This window comes from Centroberyx gerrardi, chromosome 8, assembly GCF_048128805.1.
Source record: "Centroberyx gerrardi isolate f3 chromosome 8, fCenGer3.hap1.cur.20231027, whole genome shotgun sequence".
Taxonomy (NCBI): Eukaryota; Metazoa; Chordata; class Actinopteri; order Beryciformes; family Berycidae; genus Centroberyx; species Centroberyx gerrardi.
Window position 1 is genome coordinate 8,935,824 of NC_136004.1, and position 19,557 is coordinate 8,955,380.

The 19,557-nt window shown below is 42.3% G+C and overlaps 2 protein-coding genes across 2 annotated transcripts in view; both read left to right on the forward strand.

Annotated features, from left to right (window-relative positions):
- Positions 1–1,527: 1,527 nt before the first annotated feature.
- ift81 (intraflagellar transport 81 homolog) lies at positions 1,528–14,968 on the forward strand. Its single transcript, XM_071922241.2, has 18 exons — positions 1,528–1,985; positions 2,118–2,221; positions 2,354–2,534; positions 2,641–2,730; positions 2,951–3,016; positions 3,336–3,446; positions 3,945–4,029; positions 4,610–4,773; positions 4,899–4,994; positions 5,298–5,444; positions 7,941–8,090; positions 9,833–9,961; positions 11,304–11,393; positions 12,524–12,610; positions 12,778–12,849; positions 13,084–13,169; positions 13,438–13,483; positions 14,076–14,968. Exons 1-18 carry the CDS (start codon positions 1,842–1,844, stop codon positions 14,256–14,258), a joined length of 2,031 nt encoding a protein of 676 aa, XP_071778342.1. The 5' UTR covers positions 1,528–1,841; the 3' UTR covers positions 14,259–14,968.
- A 1,097-nt stretch (positions 14,969–16,065) lies between these two features.
- Positions 16,066–19,557, forward strand: part of LOC139929367 (sarcoplasmic/endoplasmic reticulum calcium ATPase 2) — a 28,220-nt gene continuing 24,728 nt past the window's right edge. The window contains exons 1-3 of the mRNA XM_071922223.2: positions 16,066–16,574; positions 18,039–18,056; positions 18,146–18,228. Coding sequence (XP_071778324.1) covers positions 16,457–16,574; positions 18,039–18,056; positions 18,146–18,228 — 219 coding nt within the window. The 5' untranslated portion in view covers positions 16,066–16,456. The remainder of the gene's footprint in view (positions 16,575–18,038; positions 18,057–18,145; positions 18,229–19,557) is intronic.

Here is a 19,557-nt window from a genome sequence, read left to right on the forward strand (position 1 = left end):
TGCGAAATGACAGCTGCATGTCACTTGCTGACTTGTGTAAACACTCTTAGCTCTGAAGCAAATTTTTATTGAATACGAGTACATATGCATCAGAGCTAAGAGTGTGCGGTGGTATTTTTCTGCATAATTTCCCCTACACTATCATAAATAACGTTATATGTATTGCGCAACACCAACAGCGCCGACAGCCCGTCGTAGTAAGTGGTCCGTCATTAGCCCACACTGTGTCACCGACCAGTACAAACTTATAGCTATTATTAACACTTTCTTCAAAATAGCACACGAAATGAAAGTGACTTACCTGCACCCAAACTCCACGGACCACTGAACAACTGGTCCGGACCACAAGGACCACACCAAGGACCACTCCACGGACCACAAGGACCACTGAACAACTGGTCTGGACCACAAGGACCACTCCACGGACCGCTGAACAACTGGTCTGGACCACAAGGACCACACCAAGGACCACAAGGACCACTGGCCAACTGGTCCGAACCACAAGGACCACACCAAGGATCACTCCACGGACCACAAGGACCACTGAACAACTGGTCTGGACCACAAGGACCACACCATGGACCACAAGGACCACTCCACGGACCGCTGAACAACTGGTCTGGACCACAAGGACCACCCTGGTTCATCTCATATTTAGAATATATGAAATAAATAAAATACTCACATATCCGATAGATAGATAGATAGATAGATAGATAGATAGATAGATAGATAGATAGATAGATAGATAGATAGATAGATAGATAGATAGATCTATTACTATCTAGGTATAACCACACAAACTGCAAAATACAGTGCAACAATAAAAATATAGTCATAATCGATAATAGAATATATTAAATAGACAAAGGATTATGATTTCCGACATTTATTCGGCAAACAAGGCTAAAGGAAGAGAGAGAAGGTGGATTAGGACCACAAAGACCACTCCACAGACCACTCACTGACTGGTCCGGACCACAACCGACCACTACCTTCAGCGCTCCTAGTGGTAGTAGTGGTCCGTGTTAGCGACCATGGTCCGTGGACAGACCACTGAATTAACCGCACACTCAACTGTTCAACGTCGATTAAAACATTTGATGCCATCGGCTTGAGTGTGCGGTTATCTTCCTCCTTTGGCTTCAACATGCAGTATCCATCAGCTTCATAAATTGATCCTGGGTTAGAACAAGAGTCCTATACTGAATCATGTTTTGAGAGATATCTTTGTCTATAAGCAATTTAGTTGCGGGATAGCTACAGCCAGGACAAGTGGGAGATCATATTTATTTACATTTGTTTTAATTTGCATTTATTTAATTTCATATTGAGATAATATAACATAAGACTAAGTTAAGTTATTGTCGTTTGTATTATGTTCGTAGTGTCCATAGTGTCCGCAGAACGATAGTGAAAAGAGATTTGCGCATCTGTAGCGCAAAATGACCCTCATGAACGAACTTTTCAAGGCTACTTCCTGTTAGCAACCAGCTCGCGACACCTATGTACGGTTACCAAGGCGTACTTTGACAACAACAGCTATCTTTATGTTAGCTAACTAGAAAGGTCAACTAACTGGCAGACGTTAGCTATATATTGGCAAACGTGTCTTCGCTGGATGTGTTAGCCAGGTGGTTAGCTTGCCATCTATATTTGGTGTATTTTCTAAGTGTGTCCACCTTGTAACCGTCACCAAAAAGTCCATTGGCCTTTAGAGAGCGTGTTTGTTGGCTAGCTAACGCTAACGTTAGCTGACAATACAGCGCTAAATTATTCCCGTTATCGGTATCCAGCAAAGAAGAGACTCACCATAGCAAGCACGTTTCAAAGTTTTCAAGATGAGCGAACAGCTTAAATTTATTGTTGAACAACTTAACAAAGCCCCCTTCAAGAAAAACTTTAACCTCATCACGTTTGACTCCCTCGAACCAATGCAACTGCTACAGATTCTAAACGATGTTCTGGCTGAAATAGACCCAAAGGTGAGCGAATAGCTTTCACTGTGAGCGGCATTCATAACTGAATTAATCACCGATAGTTGCCGTGATGACACGATTCAGGTTTGTCATTTCTGCAGCATAAATCAAGTGTCCTCATATTGAGTTTCTTTTCAGCAAGCTATTGATATCCGTGAAGAAATGCCTGAACAGACTGCAAAGAGAATGTTTACTCTGCTGGGAATGCTGAAATATAAGCCTCCTGGCAATGTTACTGATGTGTAAGTATTTATTGTAATCTGCTAGAACTCAAACGTCCCCACCCCATTTCATTAAGTAGGCCTACTCATTGCTGTTGCTAAGGCAGACAACCTCTGGGTGTTTTTATCATACACTCTTCTCATGTCATACAGGAGCAGTTTCAGACAGGGTCTGGTGACTGGCAACAAGCCTGTGATCCACCCTATCCTCCACTGGCTGCTACAGAGGGTCTCAGAGCTGAAGAAGAGGTCTTACTTGGCTCGCTTTCTTGTTAAACTGGAGGTGCCTGCAGAGTTCCTGCAGGATGATGTCATCAATGACACCTATCACCAGGTTTGTCAGCTTGTTACATACTACATCACCACGTCTGTTTCCTAGTCTTTGAATGGGAAATTGTATTAAAAGTATTAATATTGTGCTTCATACTATAAATGTATAGTATGAAGAGCTGGTGGAAGGATTTAAGACGTATCACAAGGAGTGTGAGCAGCTGAGGACTTCAGGCTTCTCCACAGCAGAAATCCGAAGGGTAAAAAAATGACTCAACAACTTTTTAATATAGCAGTCTGTTAGAAGTTATTTAAGGCAAACTCTGCTCAGTATAAATTGTTGTATGGAATTTATGTCACACATTAACACGATTTCACTAATCGTTCACTAAAGTTGCTTTGATATATAAATAATCTGTCACTTTCTCATGGTAAGTTGATACAATGCCCTAAAACTATCCATCTTCTCCCCAACAATAGGACATTAGTGCGATGGAGGAGGAGAAAGACCAGCTAATCAAGCGTGTGGAGAGGTTGAAGAAGAGGGTAAGGCAGACTGTCTAAAGAGACTCCCATCCTCTGATAATGCCTGGGAGTCTTTGGGCTTCACTGAGAAATGAAAACATGACCCCAGTTATATTTTAACGGCTTCCTTATTAGACCTGACAGGCATCTGACAGGCATCTGACAGGCTCCAAGGCTTTTTCCTTCAACCAGGCTTTGAAGTAATGGGGTGTTGATTTAGTGGGTCTTATTGGCCTTGCCAAAGGGGGAAACTTGAGCTGTTAGAGATGCTTGGTTATTTCTGCTGACCCTGTGATAATCCCCCACTGCAGACCATCATATTTACTTGTCGATCCACTAGGTGGAGTCAGTGTCCAACCACCAGCGGATGCTGGAACAGGCCAGACAGCTCCGTGTGGAGAAGGAGAGAGAGGAGTCACTCGCTCAGCAGAAGCAAGAACAGAAGAACCAAGTAATTGCCTATGACTGCTTGTGGTTTATCATCACATTTGCTCACAGTGGTATATTATATTGATGTATTAGTAACTCATAGACCAGTCAAAGTATTTACTCTCTACTGTACTGTCTACTCAAAGTCTTTTAGACATCTTACACGCTAAGAGCTTTCAGTTCTTGTTTCTTGTTTGACATGATCAGAAACCCCAGAGCTGTTTAACAGTTTTTGAAAAGGCACATGATCAGTGCAGGAACTTTCCCAACCTCAGACCTGGAAATATCACAGAGGCCCTGCAGTTCCAAAATTAATTCGCAGCTGCAAAATCATGGCTTTTGTTGTTTAGTGTATGGTAGACATTAGAAAGTTGTTTATGAAGGACCAGACTTTGTGAACAGGTAGCTTCGAGCACATTTGTTGAGACATGCTGAATTAACTATATATAACTAGCCATGACTTCATATTAGGTATTCCATTTTGACTGTACTAATGGAGTTATCATTTGCATGTGCTCAGCTGTTCCAGGCAGAGCAGAGACTGCAGAGATCCCAGCTGCAGTTGAAGGATCTGCGACAGGCAGCAGCAGATGCCAATCCGGAGAGTGAGTAACCGTGTCCCACTGTCACTGCCGTAGGCCACAGCTGGATGGAAGTTGAAGGACACAGCAGAGCGTTGGGGTGTCTCTCAGTTAATAGGCTTGCATCTATTTATGCCCTATAATTACGCTGATCTTTGATGTGCTCTAATAGAGCTTGTCTGATGTGGAATTTGCACTTTTTGTTCTCATCTGGCCCTGGGCTCTTCAGCCAGAGGACAGATTTACACATTTGCAGTTTCCAAAATGGCCTATGCAACGCAGACTGAGGTAGGGCTGCACAAGTGAGGTCATTCATCACATTTGTGTGTGCCAAGAAAAATACTTATCAGAAAAACTCATGTCAGACAACTTCTAATACTAACTAATATTAATGAAAGACAAATTTCAATGTCTAAGCATTTTCACAAGATAGTGGCTTGTTTTTCCATACACTTACTGGCTTTGCATAATACATTCTTAATATTTTGTTTTACTTCAGTGAGTAATAAGAGCAGGTGGGTGAGCCGTTGCCCACTGTGTTTGAAAGCTCGCCAGGCTGATTTATCCTGATCAAAGAGCTAAGTGAAATCTCTGTCTCTCTCAGGCTTAATGAAGAGGCTGGAAGAGGAGATCAAGATCAACTCCTACATGGTCTCTGAGAAACTCCCCAAAGAGCTGGAGAACAAGAGGCGCACAGTGCAGTACCTGCAGAAGGTGGTGTCTGAGCCCGCCATGGGCCAGGCTGAGCTCCAGGTGCTGGAGGACAAGGTGAGGACAAGGATGTGGTGGTGGTCAGAGAAGATGGCCAAATCACTAATTTCAAAGACTGTCATATCATAAAGTCAAGATGTCCGTAAACGTCTCTGAGTCTTCGACAATTTACATTTTCACAGATTAAAGAAGTCAATTCTCAGATAAACCAGCTGATTGAGAAGAGGATGATGAGAAATGACCCCATGGATGACAAACTGACTCTTTTCCGGCAACAGGTGGTGAATTTATTCCCTTTGCTTAATGTCTTTCATCTTCGCTTTGTCTTTTTTTCTCTTGCATGAGCTTGGCCATTTCGATGTTCACTTTGGATAAATGAGGTGTGATGTTAAAGCTCAGCGGTGATTTAATGTTTCATCACTTGGTTTACTTATGTTGCAAAAGTTTAATGCGTTGGTATGTTGTCAACTTTCTAGCATTGCTTACGTACATTCACTCACCCATGGGTTACAAGTCACTGAGCACTGAGCAGACACTCTTTTTATCATGTTTGTATGTCCTCTGTAATCTGACTCTTGCAGGCCTCCATCATCATACGTAAGAAGGAGGCAAAGGCAGAGGAGCTGCAGGAAGCGAGGGAGGAGCTGGCAGCAGCAGAGAGGGAGCTGGCCCAGAGGACCAGCCAGGCACGAGATCAGGATGGAGATGAGGTCATCCGGGGTGACGAGGTACACAACTGGACGTGCTTCTTACCATCCAGTATGGCTTCTTCTTATCACTACCTAATGCAACCGCTAATTATCGGGAGCTGTGGTGATGTTTTTAGCATGTGTTACAGTATTGTTTTGTGCGGTATCTGGTATCAAGTATTTACTGTATAATTCTCGCTTTTTTTTTTGTTTTGATTTGAAGTAACTGCTAACATTATCCCTAATGCTACACATAAACTCCAGCTTGATCAGAGTGCACACCAGTAGATGTGTGAACCACGGAGAACACAAGAGGCTATTTCTGCTCTTATGTAAACACAGAGGGGCTCGCTGTCTAATGTAACTTATCCCTTTTCCCTGCTCTCCCCCACATTCCCATGCTGAGCCATAAATAGAACACAACAGAGAATACCCAGAACAAGGAACTGAACTGGACAAACTGCCTGAAATGTTGGCCTTTTCCCTCATCTTTAGTGTAATCAATCTTCTAATTCAAGTCAGCGGAGCACATTAAACAAAATGGCTGCATAAATCCTTCATCTATATTTAACTCCCATGATGAGGATGTACTCCCCCTGTCAAACACATGGCATGCTCTACTCTGAGCTGTCACGTTGACGAATAGGACTGAGCTGTTGGCAGAGAGAAAGAGAGAGACTCAAACTTTACAGCATCTCTGCACTTCAGCCAGTAAAGCCTAGAGCCATTGCTGCTTTGTGTCAGCGTGCCCCTTGGTCTATGCATACATCAAAGTCACAGATAAAGAGTGACGCCTCCTCACCTTCCCTGTTGTATAGACTATAAACAGACCTACTGTATATTAGCAGGATGCTGATAGATGGTGGGGGTTGTGCTGGTGACCGTGTGCACTGTGTGCCTCAGAGTTTTTATAGCCAGGCGTTTGACGCACAGCGATATCCGTGTGCTGCCAAGGCACAGGAGTCGCAGCATGTCTGAAATAGCAATGACTTTCTCCCTGCTCTCCCCTGAGTCCTGCGGGGCTTCAGGCAATCCTTGTAGATAGTGTGTGTGTGTGTGTCTAAGATTTGTATTTGATGGAGTTACTCTTCATGGGATAGTGTACAGTGTAGAAAGATGAGAGCGAAAGAAGGGATGACAAAATTGTGAGTATCCTGTAGCATTTTAACATCAATAAATCTGCCACATTCATTTTGAGACATTAGTATAGTTACCGTAAATAAATGCAGCAGTACATGTGTGAAAAAAGTGACCCAAAGGATGAGAGGGACCTGGTTGCAGAGACAAAGAGGGCACTTGAGTCTGCAGATGAATGAAGTTAATGGAAAATGTTTTGTCACACACAGCTTATCAGACTCCCCCATAGTGATTTTGGGCCATCGGCCATGGTGGAGATGATCACTTTATCAGAGGTATTTTCCATTCTGCTGGCTATGTGTCATCACATGCCACCCACCAACTGCAGGGTCTCTCTGAGGGATGACTACATCTGCTCGTCATTGGTTGGCCGGTAACATCATACCACTGTACCAACCAGCCCGTTATCCCATTGGTTACATTCAGTCTCAGTTTGGTTCAAACCAATCTGAGTAATAAATGCTCTTTTCATCTTGAAATATGGAGGAGTTCTTTATCTTAACTGGGTAGATTTTGCTTTCTGCCGCTGTATGGCCTGCATGCAGTTATTTAGAATATCTGCTGCACCATTCATGTTTCTGTTGACTTGTGTGTGTGTGTGCGCGACAGCGTGTGTGTGTGTGTGTGTGTGTCAAGCGTGTGTTACGATTGAGCTGCTGGCCAGTTTAGCAGCAGTTGTTTTGGGGGCGTACTGTAGGTGACAAGAGAACACTATGCAGTATTATTCTGCTGTGCTAATTCCTCTCTCAACCTTGTCTGCCCTTGATGTCCCAAAATACACAAAGAATAAACGCACACACACACACACACCAAGCCTCGCGGCTCCCCAAGGGACGTGAAGCACATTCTGTGATTTCTGGGGCTGTTCTCCCGTGCCCATGTACATTTATAGCTGCTCTTCATTGTGGAGGAGTTTCATGGTGTCCCGACAGAAGAGTCACGGTGGGGAGTGAGTGAGCGTCCAGTAAGGCAGTCATTGTGTGTCTGCCAGATGAAGATGCTTGCTGTATGTCACTGGCTGTGCGCCTGAAAGGATCGGGTGACTGGTTCAGAGCACAGCGAGGCCCCCAGGCACCTCTGCTGCAGGCGCTGCCATTTACTAATCCATTCCCTCCCCCGGCTCAGCCCATTGTCTTCTCCAATGGTCACAGTATTTTAGCAGTGCTGGACACCATGTCACCAAATGAAAATTATGTTTTTGCCTTTTTCATTTCACTTTCTAAACAAGCAATGCAATTACAGGTCCTCACCTAAGGTTTCATTGCACCGCCATTTGTGTCAAAAAGATATATGCACATTTTTTGCTAGAAGAACCCTCAAAAATCTCCAAAATTTCCACCCATTTATATTCATTTCATTTGAAAGTAATGTTCAATTCTGTCTCTTGGTTCTTCATAGCTGAAGCGTTTGGTGGTGAAATTGCGCAGCAAGGGAACAATGCACAAGAAGAAGCGCCAGGAGATCGCCGAGCTGAAAGCAGAATATGGCGTCCTGCAGAGGACAGAGGAAATCCTCAAACAGAGGCATGAGGCCATCCAACAGCAACTGGTAACTCTTTAAAAACTTTAATATAGAGAACACATTTTTATTTACAGCAGCAGCCTGGAGAGATGAGTGCAGGGTGAGGAAGGGTAACACATTCACACGCTCACACTCGAAAGCTTCCCAATACTACCATGGTCTGTTGGCCACGGAGCAGCTCCACTGGAGCAGTTGAAGATTCAGTGTTTTTCAAGTTTTTGAATTTGAAGCAGAGGCCTTTTTGTTCCTTTTTTGCTTCTCCGACTTTCAAGGTACGGTACTTATACCAGGACTTCAGAAACCCCCTACTCTATCTCCATTTTTATTGCCCTCTCTGCCCCATAGTATCCCTCCTGTATCCCCTCCACCCCTCTCCCTGCTCCCCTCATGTCAAACTGCATGTGCCGTTTCATTTGCATCTCCCTATTCATTTTTATTTTTGCATCTCCCTATTCATGCACATTGTGTTAACAGTGAAGTGGTAGAAGCTTCATGGAAATGACTTCACACCTCTGCACCGTCCCAGCTCCTGACTTGTTGATAGTCTGTCTGACGCAGGCCAGGCTGAGCTGCTGCTATTTATGATGGCTGCATCTGCTTCCCCTGCCTGCATCACACACATTTTTATCAGCAGTGAATGTTTTCCTCCTAGTCACGTGTCTACCTGCTAATAGTTAGAATACATTTCATTTGTATAGTGCTTTTCAAGGTACTCAGATGCTTGAAGCTGGTGATATGTCCAATGCACTCCTTTCCTTGCATGCACTCCTGTTTTCAAGCATTCTAGTGCTTTTTTTACTTGACAAAAGGAATCAAGTGGCAGATGTGCTGGAGTGCAACAGAAATGTGCTTTCCTCCCCATATAAAGGATAGAGTTACTGAATTTAAGACATTCAAACCTATGTATTTTGATGGGGTTTTTAAAGAATGACATGGAGTAAGTATTGTTGTTTTCATGTCACAGCTTTCACACATTAACCTCAGCGACATGAGGAACAAAGTGGCCTCTAGTCCCAGGTGTCAGGCTGAGCCGTGCCTGTCTGGGTGAACATGAGTTCTTAATTGCTGCAGCTGTAGTGCCAGGGGTCAGCTCTGGACTAAGTTCCATATTAAATAGAGGGTTACTGATCTAACTATTTGATTTGATGACAGGATGATACATGGACAATTTTTGAGGCAATGTAGATTGTTTTCAACAGAGACAAAATTGATTTGGATGACTTAATAGGCTATAATCACTACACACCATATTGTGAAAAATAGTTCACCTACCTTTTTATGCCAACAAATACATTTTTAGGTAAATTCATAATGCACATAATACAAATTATATGAACACACTGCAGGCTTTTAATAAAGCTGCCTTGGATTTATATTAGTGGTTGTGATGCCTCATGATGACCACCTTTTTATTTACCGCCAAATTATCATGAAAAAAACACTATATTTGTTATAATTGTTTAAAATTATCCATCTATATTGCCTCAAAAGGTTCCCTGTGTATTGTGGAGGCCTGGCCATTTCAATAAGAATGTGAATGTCACATTGTAAAGTGATTACTTTGATTAGAATAGCACACTAACTGACGGTTCATATTGATACAGACATTAGGCTTGACTCTCTAAGACTAATTCCAAGAAGACCAGGATACCGGAAACAATATTTGACATGTCATTTTGTGTAGGCTCATTTAAGATTGTATGTGACCATTTGATTTCCGTGCTGAAAGTAATATTTGTCCCGTGTGTGTTTGTGCTGTGCGTTTGAAGCAAACCATGGAGGCTCAGAAGGGGATCTCCGGCTACAGTGACACTCAGGAGGAACTGGAGAGGGTGTCGGCCATCAAGAGCGAGCTGGATGAGAAGAAGGGACGCACACTGGACGGCATGTCTGAGATGGTGACTATATGAGGGGGGCTTTGAAGTAAAATTCACCCTAAAACAAAATTCACATATTGCTGCAGTTATGGAAAAATGATCCAACACCAATTTTATTGTATTTCTTTTACATATTAAGTTTATATTTCCATTGTGTGTCGAGTCTCATGACCCTTTGGCCCTGGAAACCTGCTGAAAACCCATTGTATGATTTCAACAATACAGTGGTATCAATGAGAAAATAAGCATTCTTCATTCCTGACTTCCTTTTTGCGGGTGCATTGTTTTCATGCAGCCCCAGTGACATGGTATTCCTATGATCTTCAGTAGTTCAGATTTATGTCAATTAACAAGTCTTTCCCAAAGCTAGACACAAGAGAGCCAAGAGAGCCAAGTCTGTTATGTCATCCAGTGCCACTTTCTGGAGCTGCTCCACTGACAAATTAAAGGAGATTGACTCTTTGGACTCTGTAGTAAATGTAAAATAAATTTAATTTGAGTGTAAAAGCCGTAGCAGTCCACAAATTCAGCACTCACAGTTAATAAGGATCAGAGCAACTCCAGAAAATCTCTCTTGATGACATCACATATTAGGTCTAGTCTTTCTGGAGAGAGCTTTTATTTTTTGCAAATATAAATTGGACAGATACAAATATTGATGAGGCAGTCAAAGATTAGTGGAATGACATATGTGAATTTTATTTAGCAGTATTTCACTAATTTTATGTAACAATTTCACTTTTCACTTGAAGATATATTGTCAGTACCCCCAACCCCCCACTGTCAGCACACCTGTATACACAGCCAGTGATTACTTTAGAAGAGCCTCCACGTATGATTAGCATTATCCTGTTAGTTCCTGAGCTTCTTCATTTGACTCAAAAGTGTGATTCTTGGATATCTCCCCTGCCTGTCAAAACTGCTCTTCGTTGATATCATTCATGGGAGAATAAAAGGTAAATGTGTAATGTTATGCCAGCGTAGCTCAGTTTCAACCTTATTTATCAACCTGTCATCCCTTTGTGTCAAGGCTCAAAAGGAAGCAGTTACAACCGATTAGGCCACATTCCAAGGTGTAGTCACAGAGTGTTGTTCAGTTGGGCTGGCAGTCTGCACATTTGGCAAAGGACAGGGCGCTTTCAATGATGGATTCAAACATCTCTGGCTCCAACCTGAAAGTAGACTTTCACTCTCCTCGCAACTTGCAAATGCCCTGGAAAGCCATAAAAAACGACTTCCTCAGCCCTACCACCAACCTCTCCAAGACATTCAGAGGCAAATTACACTGTAATTATTGTCAGCTAATGATTTATGTTTTTGTTTTTCCAGTATGAATGCAGTATGTGCTTTTGGTCTTTTACAGGTGAAGAAATTAAACTCTGTGATAGTGGAGAAGAAGTCGGCTCTGGCCCCGATTATCAAAGAACTGAGGTCACTGAGGCAGCAGTGTCAGGTGAGTATCACACGCATTATAAAACCTCTAGTTCTGTGTATCGCATCAAAGAATCCTCAGATTGTATCAATTAGTGTGTCCAAACAGCATTTGCCACCAGACCGGGTATAAATAAGAGCCTTCAAAGGGCATCACAAACGATTATTGTTACACACACTATCCCCCTTTCACACCCACGACCCAGGAATATAACGGTCCAGACCAACAGTGGCTCAGGTTAAATACTGAATTTCCACACCAAGCGGAGCAGCGTTTGACCCGGGGCTCGACCCTGATCTTTGTTGGTCACTAATCTGGTGTGAAAGGGATATAAGGGTTAATTCACACTCCAGAAAGCAGTGCTACATGTAGGAGAGAGAGAACGTTCACAACTTGTTCTGGGGCAGTTTGACATTTTTGTAGACTGCGCTCAAATTTGTCTGTTACTTGTTCGCCTTCCTCCAGTGATAGCAATAGGAATTGTTTTCGGTGATTGGCCACTTCCCATCTGCCATTCACACATCTATACAAGTCTGTCCATTTAGCACTATGCTCTTCTTGAACTGTACCTATTTCCCAGTAAGTGAAAAAAGATGATTGCCCAATTGACCCATCTTGTAAACTACTCCCCATAATTCTCCCCACAAAGCAAAAGCAAAAACATATGACCAGTTGTAAGTGAACTTTGCTTTTCTTTTGATAAATGTCTTTATGGTGAAGCCTTAATCTGTTTTAAGTTTGACAAAGGATCGGGAAATCCATAACCACATGCCTGCAAGCCAGTAAGAGTTGACTTGTATTGTGTGTCTGTGTGTTATCATGACAGAGTCCATTAAGTATAATTTACATGGTCCATAAATAAAATGCATGATAGGGAAAGCCCCCCCACATTGCTGAGCTAAAGCTGAGGATCATATTTTCCTACACATGTTCCCAGAATTGCTCCGCCATCTTACTGGCTAATGTCTGTTAATGAAGAGCTACATCAGGAAGACATAAATAGACTTTGTAAGGGCCAGTTGTAAGTCAAATTGCTCAAATACCAGCCCTGATCCAATGTTGATGACGTGAAACAGTATTAAGACTGCTCAAAATAGTCTATTTTATAGGGTTTTTGTTGAGAATGTTTATGCATATTCCCATCATAACAGGAGCTAACCCAGGAATATGAAGAAAAGAAGGCCCAATATGAAAGCTGTGCTGCTGGTTTGGAGAGCAACAGATCCAAATTGGAACAGGTATAATTATTGCCCTCTAATGGATTTAATATTACATCATGTTATTGTCCTACACTATATATATTCTATTAATTAATTAAAATTAATTTGTACTTATTTATCCAGTGTATATTATATGGTGGTATTTTTTTCTTTTCCATAACAACACATTTGTCTCTCCCTTACAGGAGGTGAAAGCATTGAGAGAGGAGACGGGGCAGGAGGAAAACCGATACCATTACATCAACAGCATGACGGAGGCAAGGAGCTTGAAAACGCAAATAAACACTCGAATAAAAACAAACTTTTTTGGCCACTTTTAACAGTGGCAGGCGCACCAGTCATTTTCAATATTTAATCAGCCAAATTTAAAACGTAACAACAGAAAATTTGAATTGAAAAGGAACTCTGAACAATGAGCATTTGGCTAGTGGCCGGCCCCCAAACACCCACAGTGACTGTAATCCTGATCCCTTCATCTCTGCCCTCCACAGATCATTGAGATGCAAATGCAGCGGGCGGCCGACGAGACGAAGGCCTACGTGTCCTCTGATCCGCAAGAGAAGAAGAAGGCCATCAGGTGAGCATGATGAGCCGGGCCTGCCAGCTGCTTTCAACATGAATACCCTTTTCACCTCAGCAGGCTCCTATTACAACACAATCAGGCTTATGCTGCTGCCACCTCAAACTTACATAAAGCACACACAGTTGTCAGAAACGTGTCACCACACCTAAGGAAACTAGATATGCTGATACATCACATATTTATTTAAAAACACTGGATGAGTTAGACACATTGAAATTGCATTGGCCTACAACTGAATTGTACCTCCCTGGTTCTTTTGCAGGGAAGTGTACATGAAGAACATTGCAGAGCAAGAGTCACTTGGCAAGGTGAGCGCAGTGTGTCCTTTGGCATCTGCTGTGGGTCAATACTGGAGTTATTTCTTCCTTATTCTGTCAAGAACATGGTTTGAGTGCAGACAGGGTAAGACACAGAGGCTTATTGGAGGAGGCAGGTTAAGGAAGATGCAGCAGAAGTGCAGTAATGTAGATGACTTGAAGTATAGCTGTAAATTGTATAACATGTTATTCATATGTCCTATCAGTGCAATCAATCAGGCTACAGAGACCAGGTGCATGTTGTATAGAAAAGAGACCTATTTCCTAAAGTTTGTTTTTTTATCTACTACTTTCATAATTTTGTGTTAGGTTAAGTTTAGTGTGACCTGCGTGAGAAACCCACCAAGTCAAATTCCTTGTATTTGCAGACTAACTTGGTCAGTAAAACTGATTCTGATTACTGCTATGAAAAGAAGACATGCTAATGTTCTTGAATGAAGTGTTTATCATCTATCGAATAGAACACATCCAAGTTAGAGCGAACATGCAAACTCAAAATGGCTGTTAAAGGAAAGAGCAAAGTAACCAAAAATCATCCAGTGGTAATTACTGTTCTCTCCTGCTCTTTCTGTGTGGACCGCAGAAGTTGCGTGAGAAGCAGAAGGCGGTGAGGGAGAACCACGGCGCCAACATGAAGCAGATGAAGATGTGGCGCGACCTGGAGCAGCTGATGGAGTGCAAGCGGCAGTGCTTCATCAGAGCCCAGAGCCAGGCCTCTATTGGCCAGGTCATCCAGGAGGGAGGAGAGGATAGGTTGGTGCTGTGAGGAGCGTCTCGGCAGGGTCAGCTGCACACCACCTCGATTCACTACAGAGAGTCACCCAGCTCAATATTGTTTACCGTTCTGCAAATCTTTTTTACTATCTGGAGATGTTTTAGGTGAGCTGCTGTGTGTTTTAATGACAAACGTTAAACCATTGTTCCCTGGGTTCATCGTTCCTACCATCTATTCTGTGATGCGATGCTGTTGAGTTTCACTCCATAGTTTATCTATCTCGTGGAAGGGGGCACTCTTCCGGTGATGACACTGTTTGGACGCTTCGTGAATTCAGAACTGAAGGAACACATGTACCAGGAGGTGTTGTAGGATAAGAGCTTTCACTTTCTCTGGCCCACTGACTTCAAACATGCCCCGCAGCCTCCATTTTGACACATCTTTAAGAATACACTTTCAGTCAAAGTGTCTAACGATAACGCCGTACAAAGTGGTGCACTTGGGACATGGCTGCACTCAGCTATTTTTGGCAACAAGAGCCATGACCTTGGACAGGGAGTCTTGCCAATTTTGGAATTCTATGGGACCTCCGTTGTGTCAGGCCGTGCAGTGCAGATGAAACAGCCATGCTACTCTACTTCTATTTTATATCATCTCAACATATTTTTCTACATTAGAACTCATTTCAGGAAAACTTCATCCTGAAATGTGAGTACTAAATAATTGCGTATTTTGACTTATGTGTAATTCTAATAAATATGTTATATTCATTTTGACTCAAGTTTCATTATTATCATTAATTCATATTATATCATTAATTGCACAACAAAGAATACGGTTTGACTGCAAATGTCTCCATGGCTGTTACAGGATCCCCCCTCCCTCCCCTAGCAACTTAATCTGCTGTTGACAGCCGATGTTAGTGGCCCTTGTGCCAGATGGATCAAGTGTGGATTGTAGAAGGCAGCTTGATGTGGAACTGGGCAGCACGGTGTTGGTGTTATTATTGCAACACAGGATCAACCTTGTGCTACTTGGGGCCTCATTAAGATGTGTCAACAGATGATGCATGATACAATGATATTGATACCACAATAGACAACATAAAAACAATAAACACACTAAAGGGAATGTTTTTAAGTGTAACAATATAGGCTGTGTGCTATAGGCCTAATGATGATGATGTGCTTTTTAAATGATAACCCTTAACATGGCATTCAAGACAGAACAAGAAGGTTTATGTTGTCTTAGCATTGATCTAGATGTGGCTAGGCTTGGCTACCTGTGCACCGTGGATGGTTGACCAACTTGGCCATCTGTGGGTCTAGGGTAACCGACAGCGGCCGGGGGAATTTCTTTTTTTTTAATGTCTGCTGTCAGCTTCCATACTACGTCACATTTGGCTTCCTTGAGTTGAGTAGTCATCCGGGTACTTGCAGGGTACAGCTGGCAGTGCTACCAGTAGCTTTTTATGTCTGTTAGCATGACAAAGTTATACATTCTTGCAGTTTTACGGTCACTAACGACGGAGTCAGCCGCATGTGCTGAAGCCGAATATGCCCGACGTCAATAAAGGCTAAAATATAAATAATAGAAATGTATATTGACATTTTTGTTTACTGACGATAAAAATACGTGGTTTGAATGGGAATCTACGAGTGTGTACCGTACCCCGCCGACGTGCTATTTCCTGGTTACTTCCTGTTTTTCCATATCTCCCCGGTTTGAACGTAACGGACACCTTTCGTCCAATGATATTATTCCACATGCAGGGCAGGGGAGAGGGGCAGTAGTGAGGCACTTTGATAAAACCAGAATATCAGCACACTGTACCACACTGAGAGCTGCGCCACGGTGAGGCAGACCGAAGCACGGCTAGGACAGAGGACTGGACTGGGTGAATGCAGTCCTCAAAGGGGCGACTGCTGCATACTCTTTTCCACCATTTTTGGAGATAAGAGGACACTCAAAGTAATCTTCATCGAGAGAGGGCAGAGATATTTAGCTCACCCAAACATTTCTCTGGATTTTGCCCGGAGAAACATTAACAGGGGGCAGGGGACACGTTTCAGTTATTAACGTTACCAGTCTACGGCCAGTAGCTGTCGATAGCTATCCGAGTGTGAATGCACATCTCTCAGTTGGCAAACTCTTTCTTCTTTTGAAGGGTTGAACATTTTAAAGAGCCGGGGGGTACAACACAGGAGTATTGTCGGTAAAGCTGTGTGGGTAGGAGCCGACTGTCCGCCATGGAGAACGCTCATACGAAGAGTGTTGAAGAAGTTTACAGTTATTTCTGCGTCAATGAAAGCACAGGACTTGCCTTGGACGAGGTGAAACGACAGAAGGAGAAATGGGGCCTAAACGGTACGCTAATTAAAACCAAAGTGTATGACTAATGCTATTGTTGTGAATGAGAAACGGCTCCAAAACGTGTTTAGTCACTGTAACACAGTCAGTGTGAGTAGACGATACTGTATGTGGGGTAAATGTCACCAACATCTGCCGGCCGGCTCCATGAAGTGATTTGGCTGACGTCATCACTGATGACCTCGTGGGTTTCCCCATCTCTCTTATGCAAAGTAACAAATTAATTATTACTGTGGTGAACATTGTAACATTGTTTAACACCGTAATGTGGTTGAACACGGTGTCATGGTAACTTTGGTGAACACGATAACATTGTTGAACGTGGTGTCATGCCGACATTGTTGAACATTGTAACATTGTTGAACACAACAATTTTGAGCATGGTATCATGGTAACCTTGTTTAACATGGTAACAGTGTTGAACATGGTAACAGTGTTGAACACAATAATTTTGAGCATGGTAACATTGTTGAACATGGTAACAGTGTTGAACACAATAATTTTGAGCATGGTAACATTGTTGAACATGGTAACAGTGTTGAACACAATAATTTTGAGCATGGTAACATTGTTGAACATGGTATCGTGGTAACATTGTTGAACATAGTAACCTTGTTGAACATTGTAATCTTAGTAAACACAATAATGTTGAACATGGTATCATGGTAACATTGTTGAGCATTGTAATGTTAAACACAATAACATTGTTGAGCATAGTAACCTTGTTAAACATGTTGAAAGCAAAACTGCAACACATCAGCCCTGTGTCTGCAGATCTGGCAGGCATTTGACACTGAACAGGTCACAGGATCACTGAAGTAACGCTATCCTTCAAAGTTAAGCTCTCCTGTCCCAGGCTTAACAGCTGTTTTATATTAATATAACCAGGGGTGTAGTGGAGGGTAAACCCACCTAAACACACTTTAAACTTTTTATCCTGACATCAATCTTCACAAGGTAAATTTATCATATACATCATAGTAACTAGTATCAAACTGATATGTGAATATAGGAAAAAACATAAATTAATGCTATATAATTTATATTGGTGGTTGTTTGTCAGACAGGAGTATACCCACCTTTTCATTTACCACTCCATCACTGAATTTAACAATACAGGGCAAACCTCTGCCCCTATCAGCCCATTAAGTTTAGTGATAATCGGTATGACACTCTGACTACATCATCACTGAGTAAAACGTGAAGTGAAACAGAGAATATGCAGGTGTTGTCTGTTTCGGATTTAGATCTCCCAAGGTGAGGGTCCTAAGCCTTGCAGAGCCTAAGTGAGCTTGAGCTCCTCTTTTCTAGGAGCCAGGTCCCTATACAAGAGAAACAGGAATAGATAATCAGGCATCCTTCAGGTTAGATTTTTTAAAGTAATTACACACCACTGACTGTCTTGTTCATTTTCTCTTTTTTCCTGTATGTTTCCTGGATTGACCCCCTCTACGCACACAGAGTTACCAGCAGAGGAAGGTAATCACTGTCACTGATATTATTGCCATCATTTTGTAATAACATGTCTCTCTAATGGATTGTTTTTTAATAACTCTCCTTTTCTGCAGGGAAATCTTTATGGGAGCTTGTTGTTGAACAGTTTGAGGATTTACTTGTTCGCATTCTTCTGCTGGCCGCCTGTATATCTTTTGTAAGTATATCACTAGATATTTTTGCTGCTAGACTAATCACTCTATACTACATTACATTACATTATAGACTTGTAATCTATCATCTCATTCTGAATTTAGTGAATGCAAGTGAATGAATATAGGCACATTTCCTGTGCTTGTGACTTTGTTAGTCACAAGCACAGGCACATGTCAAGTTATGCTCTTGATCTGCCGTTGCACCCGATCCCCCCATCACTGCTTCCTGCTTTAGCCTGTCCGGTAAAATAGACAGATGATGTACAAATAATCTAAAAAGGAGAGGGAATCAAAAGGCAGGTTAGTGCATTCTACTGCAGACAGATAGCCTCCCTCTTCCCACTGAAAGAGCTGGTGTTTATAATATGAAGTCAAATGGCGGATGGGATTATTATTAAACCCAGTGTGATGAATGGCAGGGGAAAGTTTATGCATTGCATAGTGGCAAAGTGTGAACGTCTTCAGTTTGTATAGCTCAGTTGGGGTTACACTCACGGATTAGGGAGCCAAACAGCTGAGAAGGCTAGCAGCCCATCTGAGGAATGGTGACAACAGCAGTAGCCGCTATTGAGTTGCTATCACCATGTGCCAAGTAAGACATTTGAGTTGTCGTGCATGGTTGCTGTGTAATGACTTCCCCTGTTCTCTGCCTCTGACTTTTCATTACATAGTGCTAGAAAGGTAAATGTTTGATAGTGTACTGTCATGAAGTGATATCGTCAGAGGGGTGTACAAGCCCGTTCCCAAGCTAAATCAAATTAAAATAGCCAAATAGTGCTATTTGATAGTGTGATGTCATTTAGGCCATATATTTATATTAATAGCTATATTGTATTGGCTAGCTCTCTATTTCAATTCCTGGAAAGTGGTTTCATTTTGTAAGATTTGGAGTTATGTGGCCTCCTCTATGACTGCTTCTTTTGTACAAATTTTGTGTTGATGACAAAATCTAAACTAAGTTATGATTTTATTAAAAATTGATCTAGATGCCAAAATCAGTGGGTTACATTATCTTTGTAAATTTTTCTAATGCGTCAAAAACTGTGATTAATTTTTATCATCATGCAGTGCATGCATAATTAATGCAATTTTCCTCTTTTCCATATTCTTTGAAATGATTGCACACTGGAATCACAGATACTTAGGAGCATTTTGATAATTGAGGCCCCCTGTCTGCGTGTGTCAGCTAGTAGAGCTGGTATGTAGTGTGCAGTGCCCAGTCAGGTGATACAGAGGTGTCAGTGGCTGCTGTCTGACAGGGGAACAGAGCACTACTCGAGACCAAATTTGGGCCCTGACCCTCGGTGGGAGGGCACTAGTCAGACAAATGC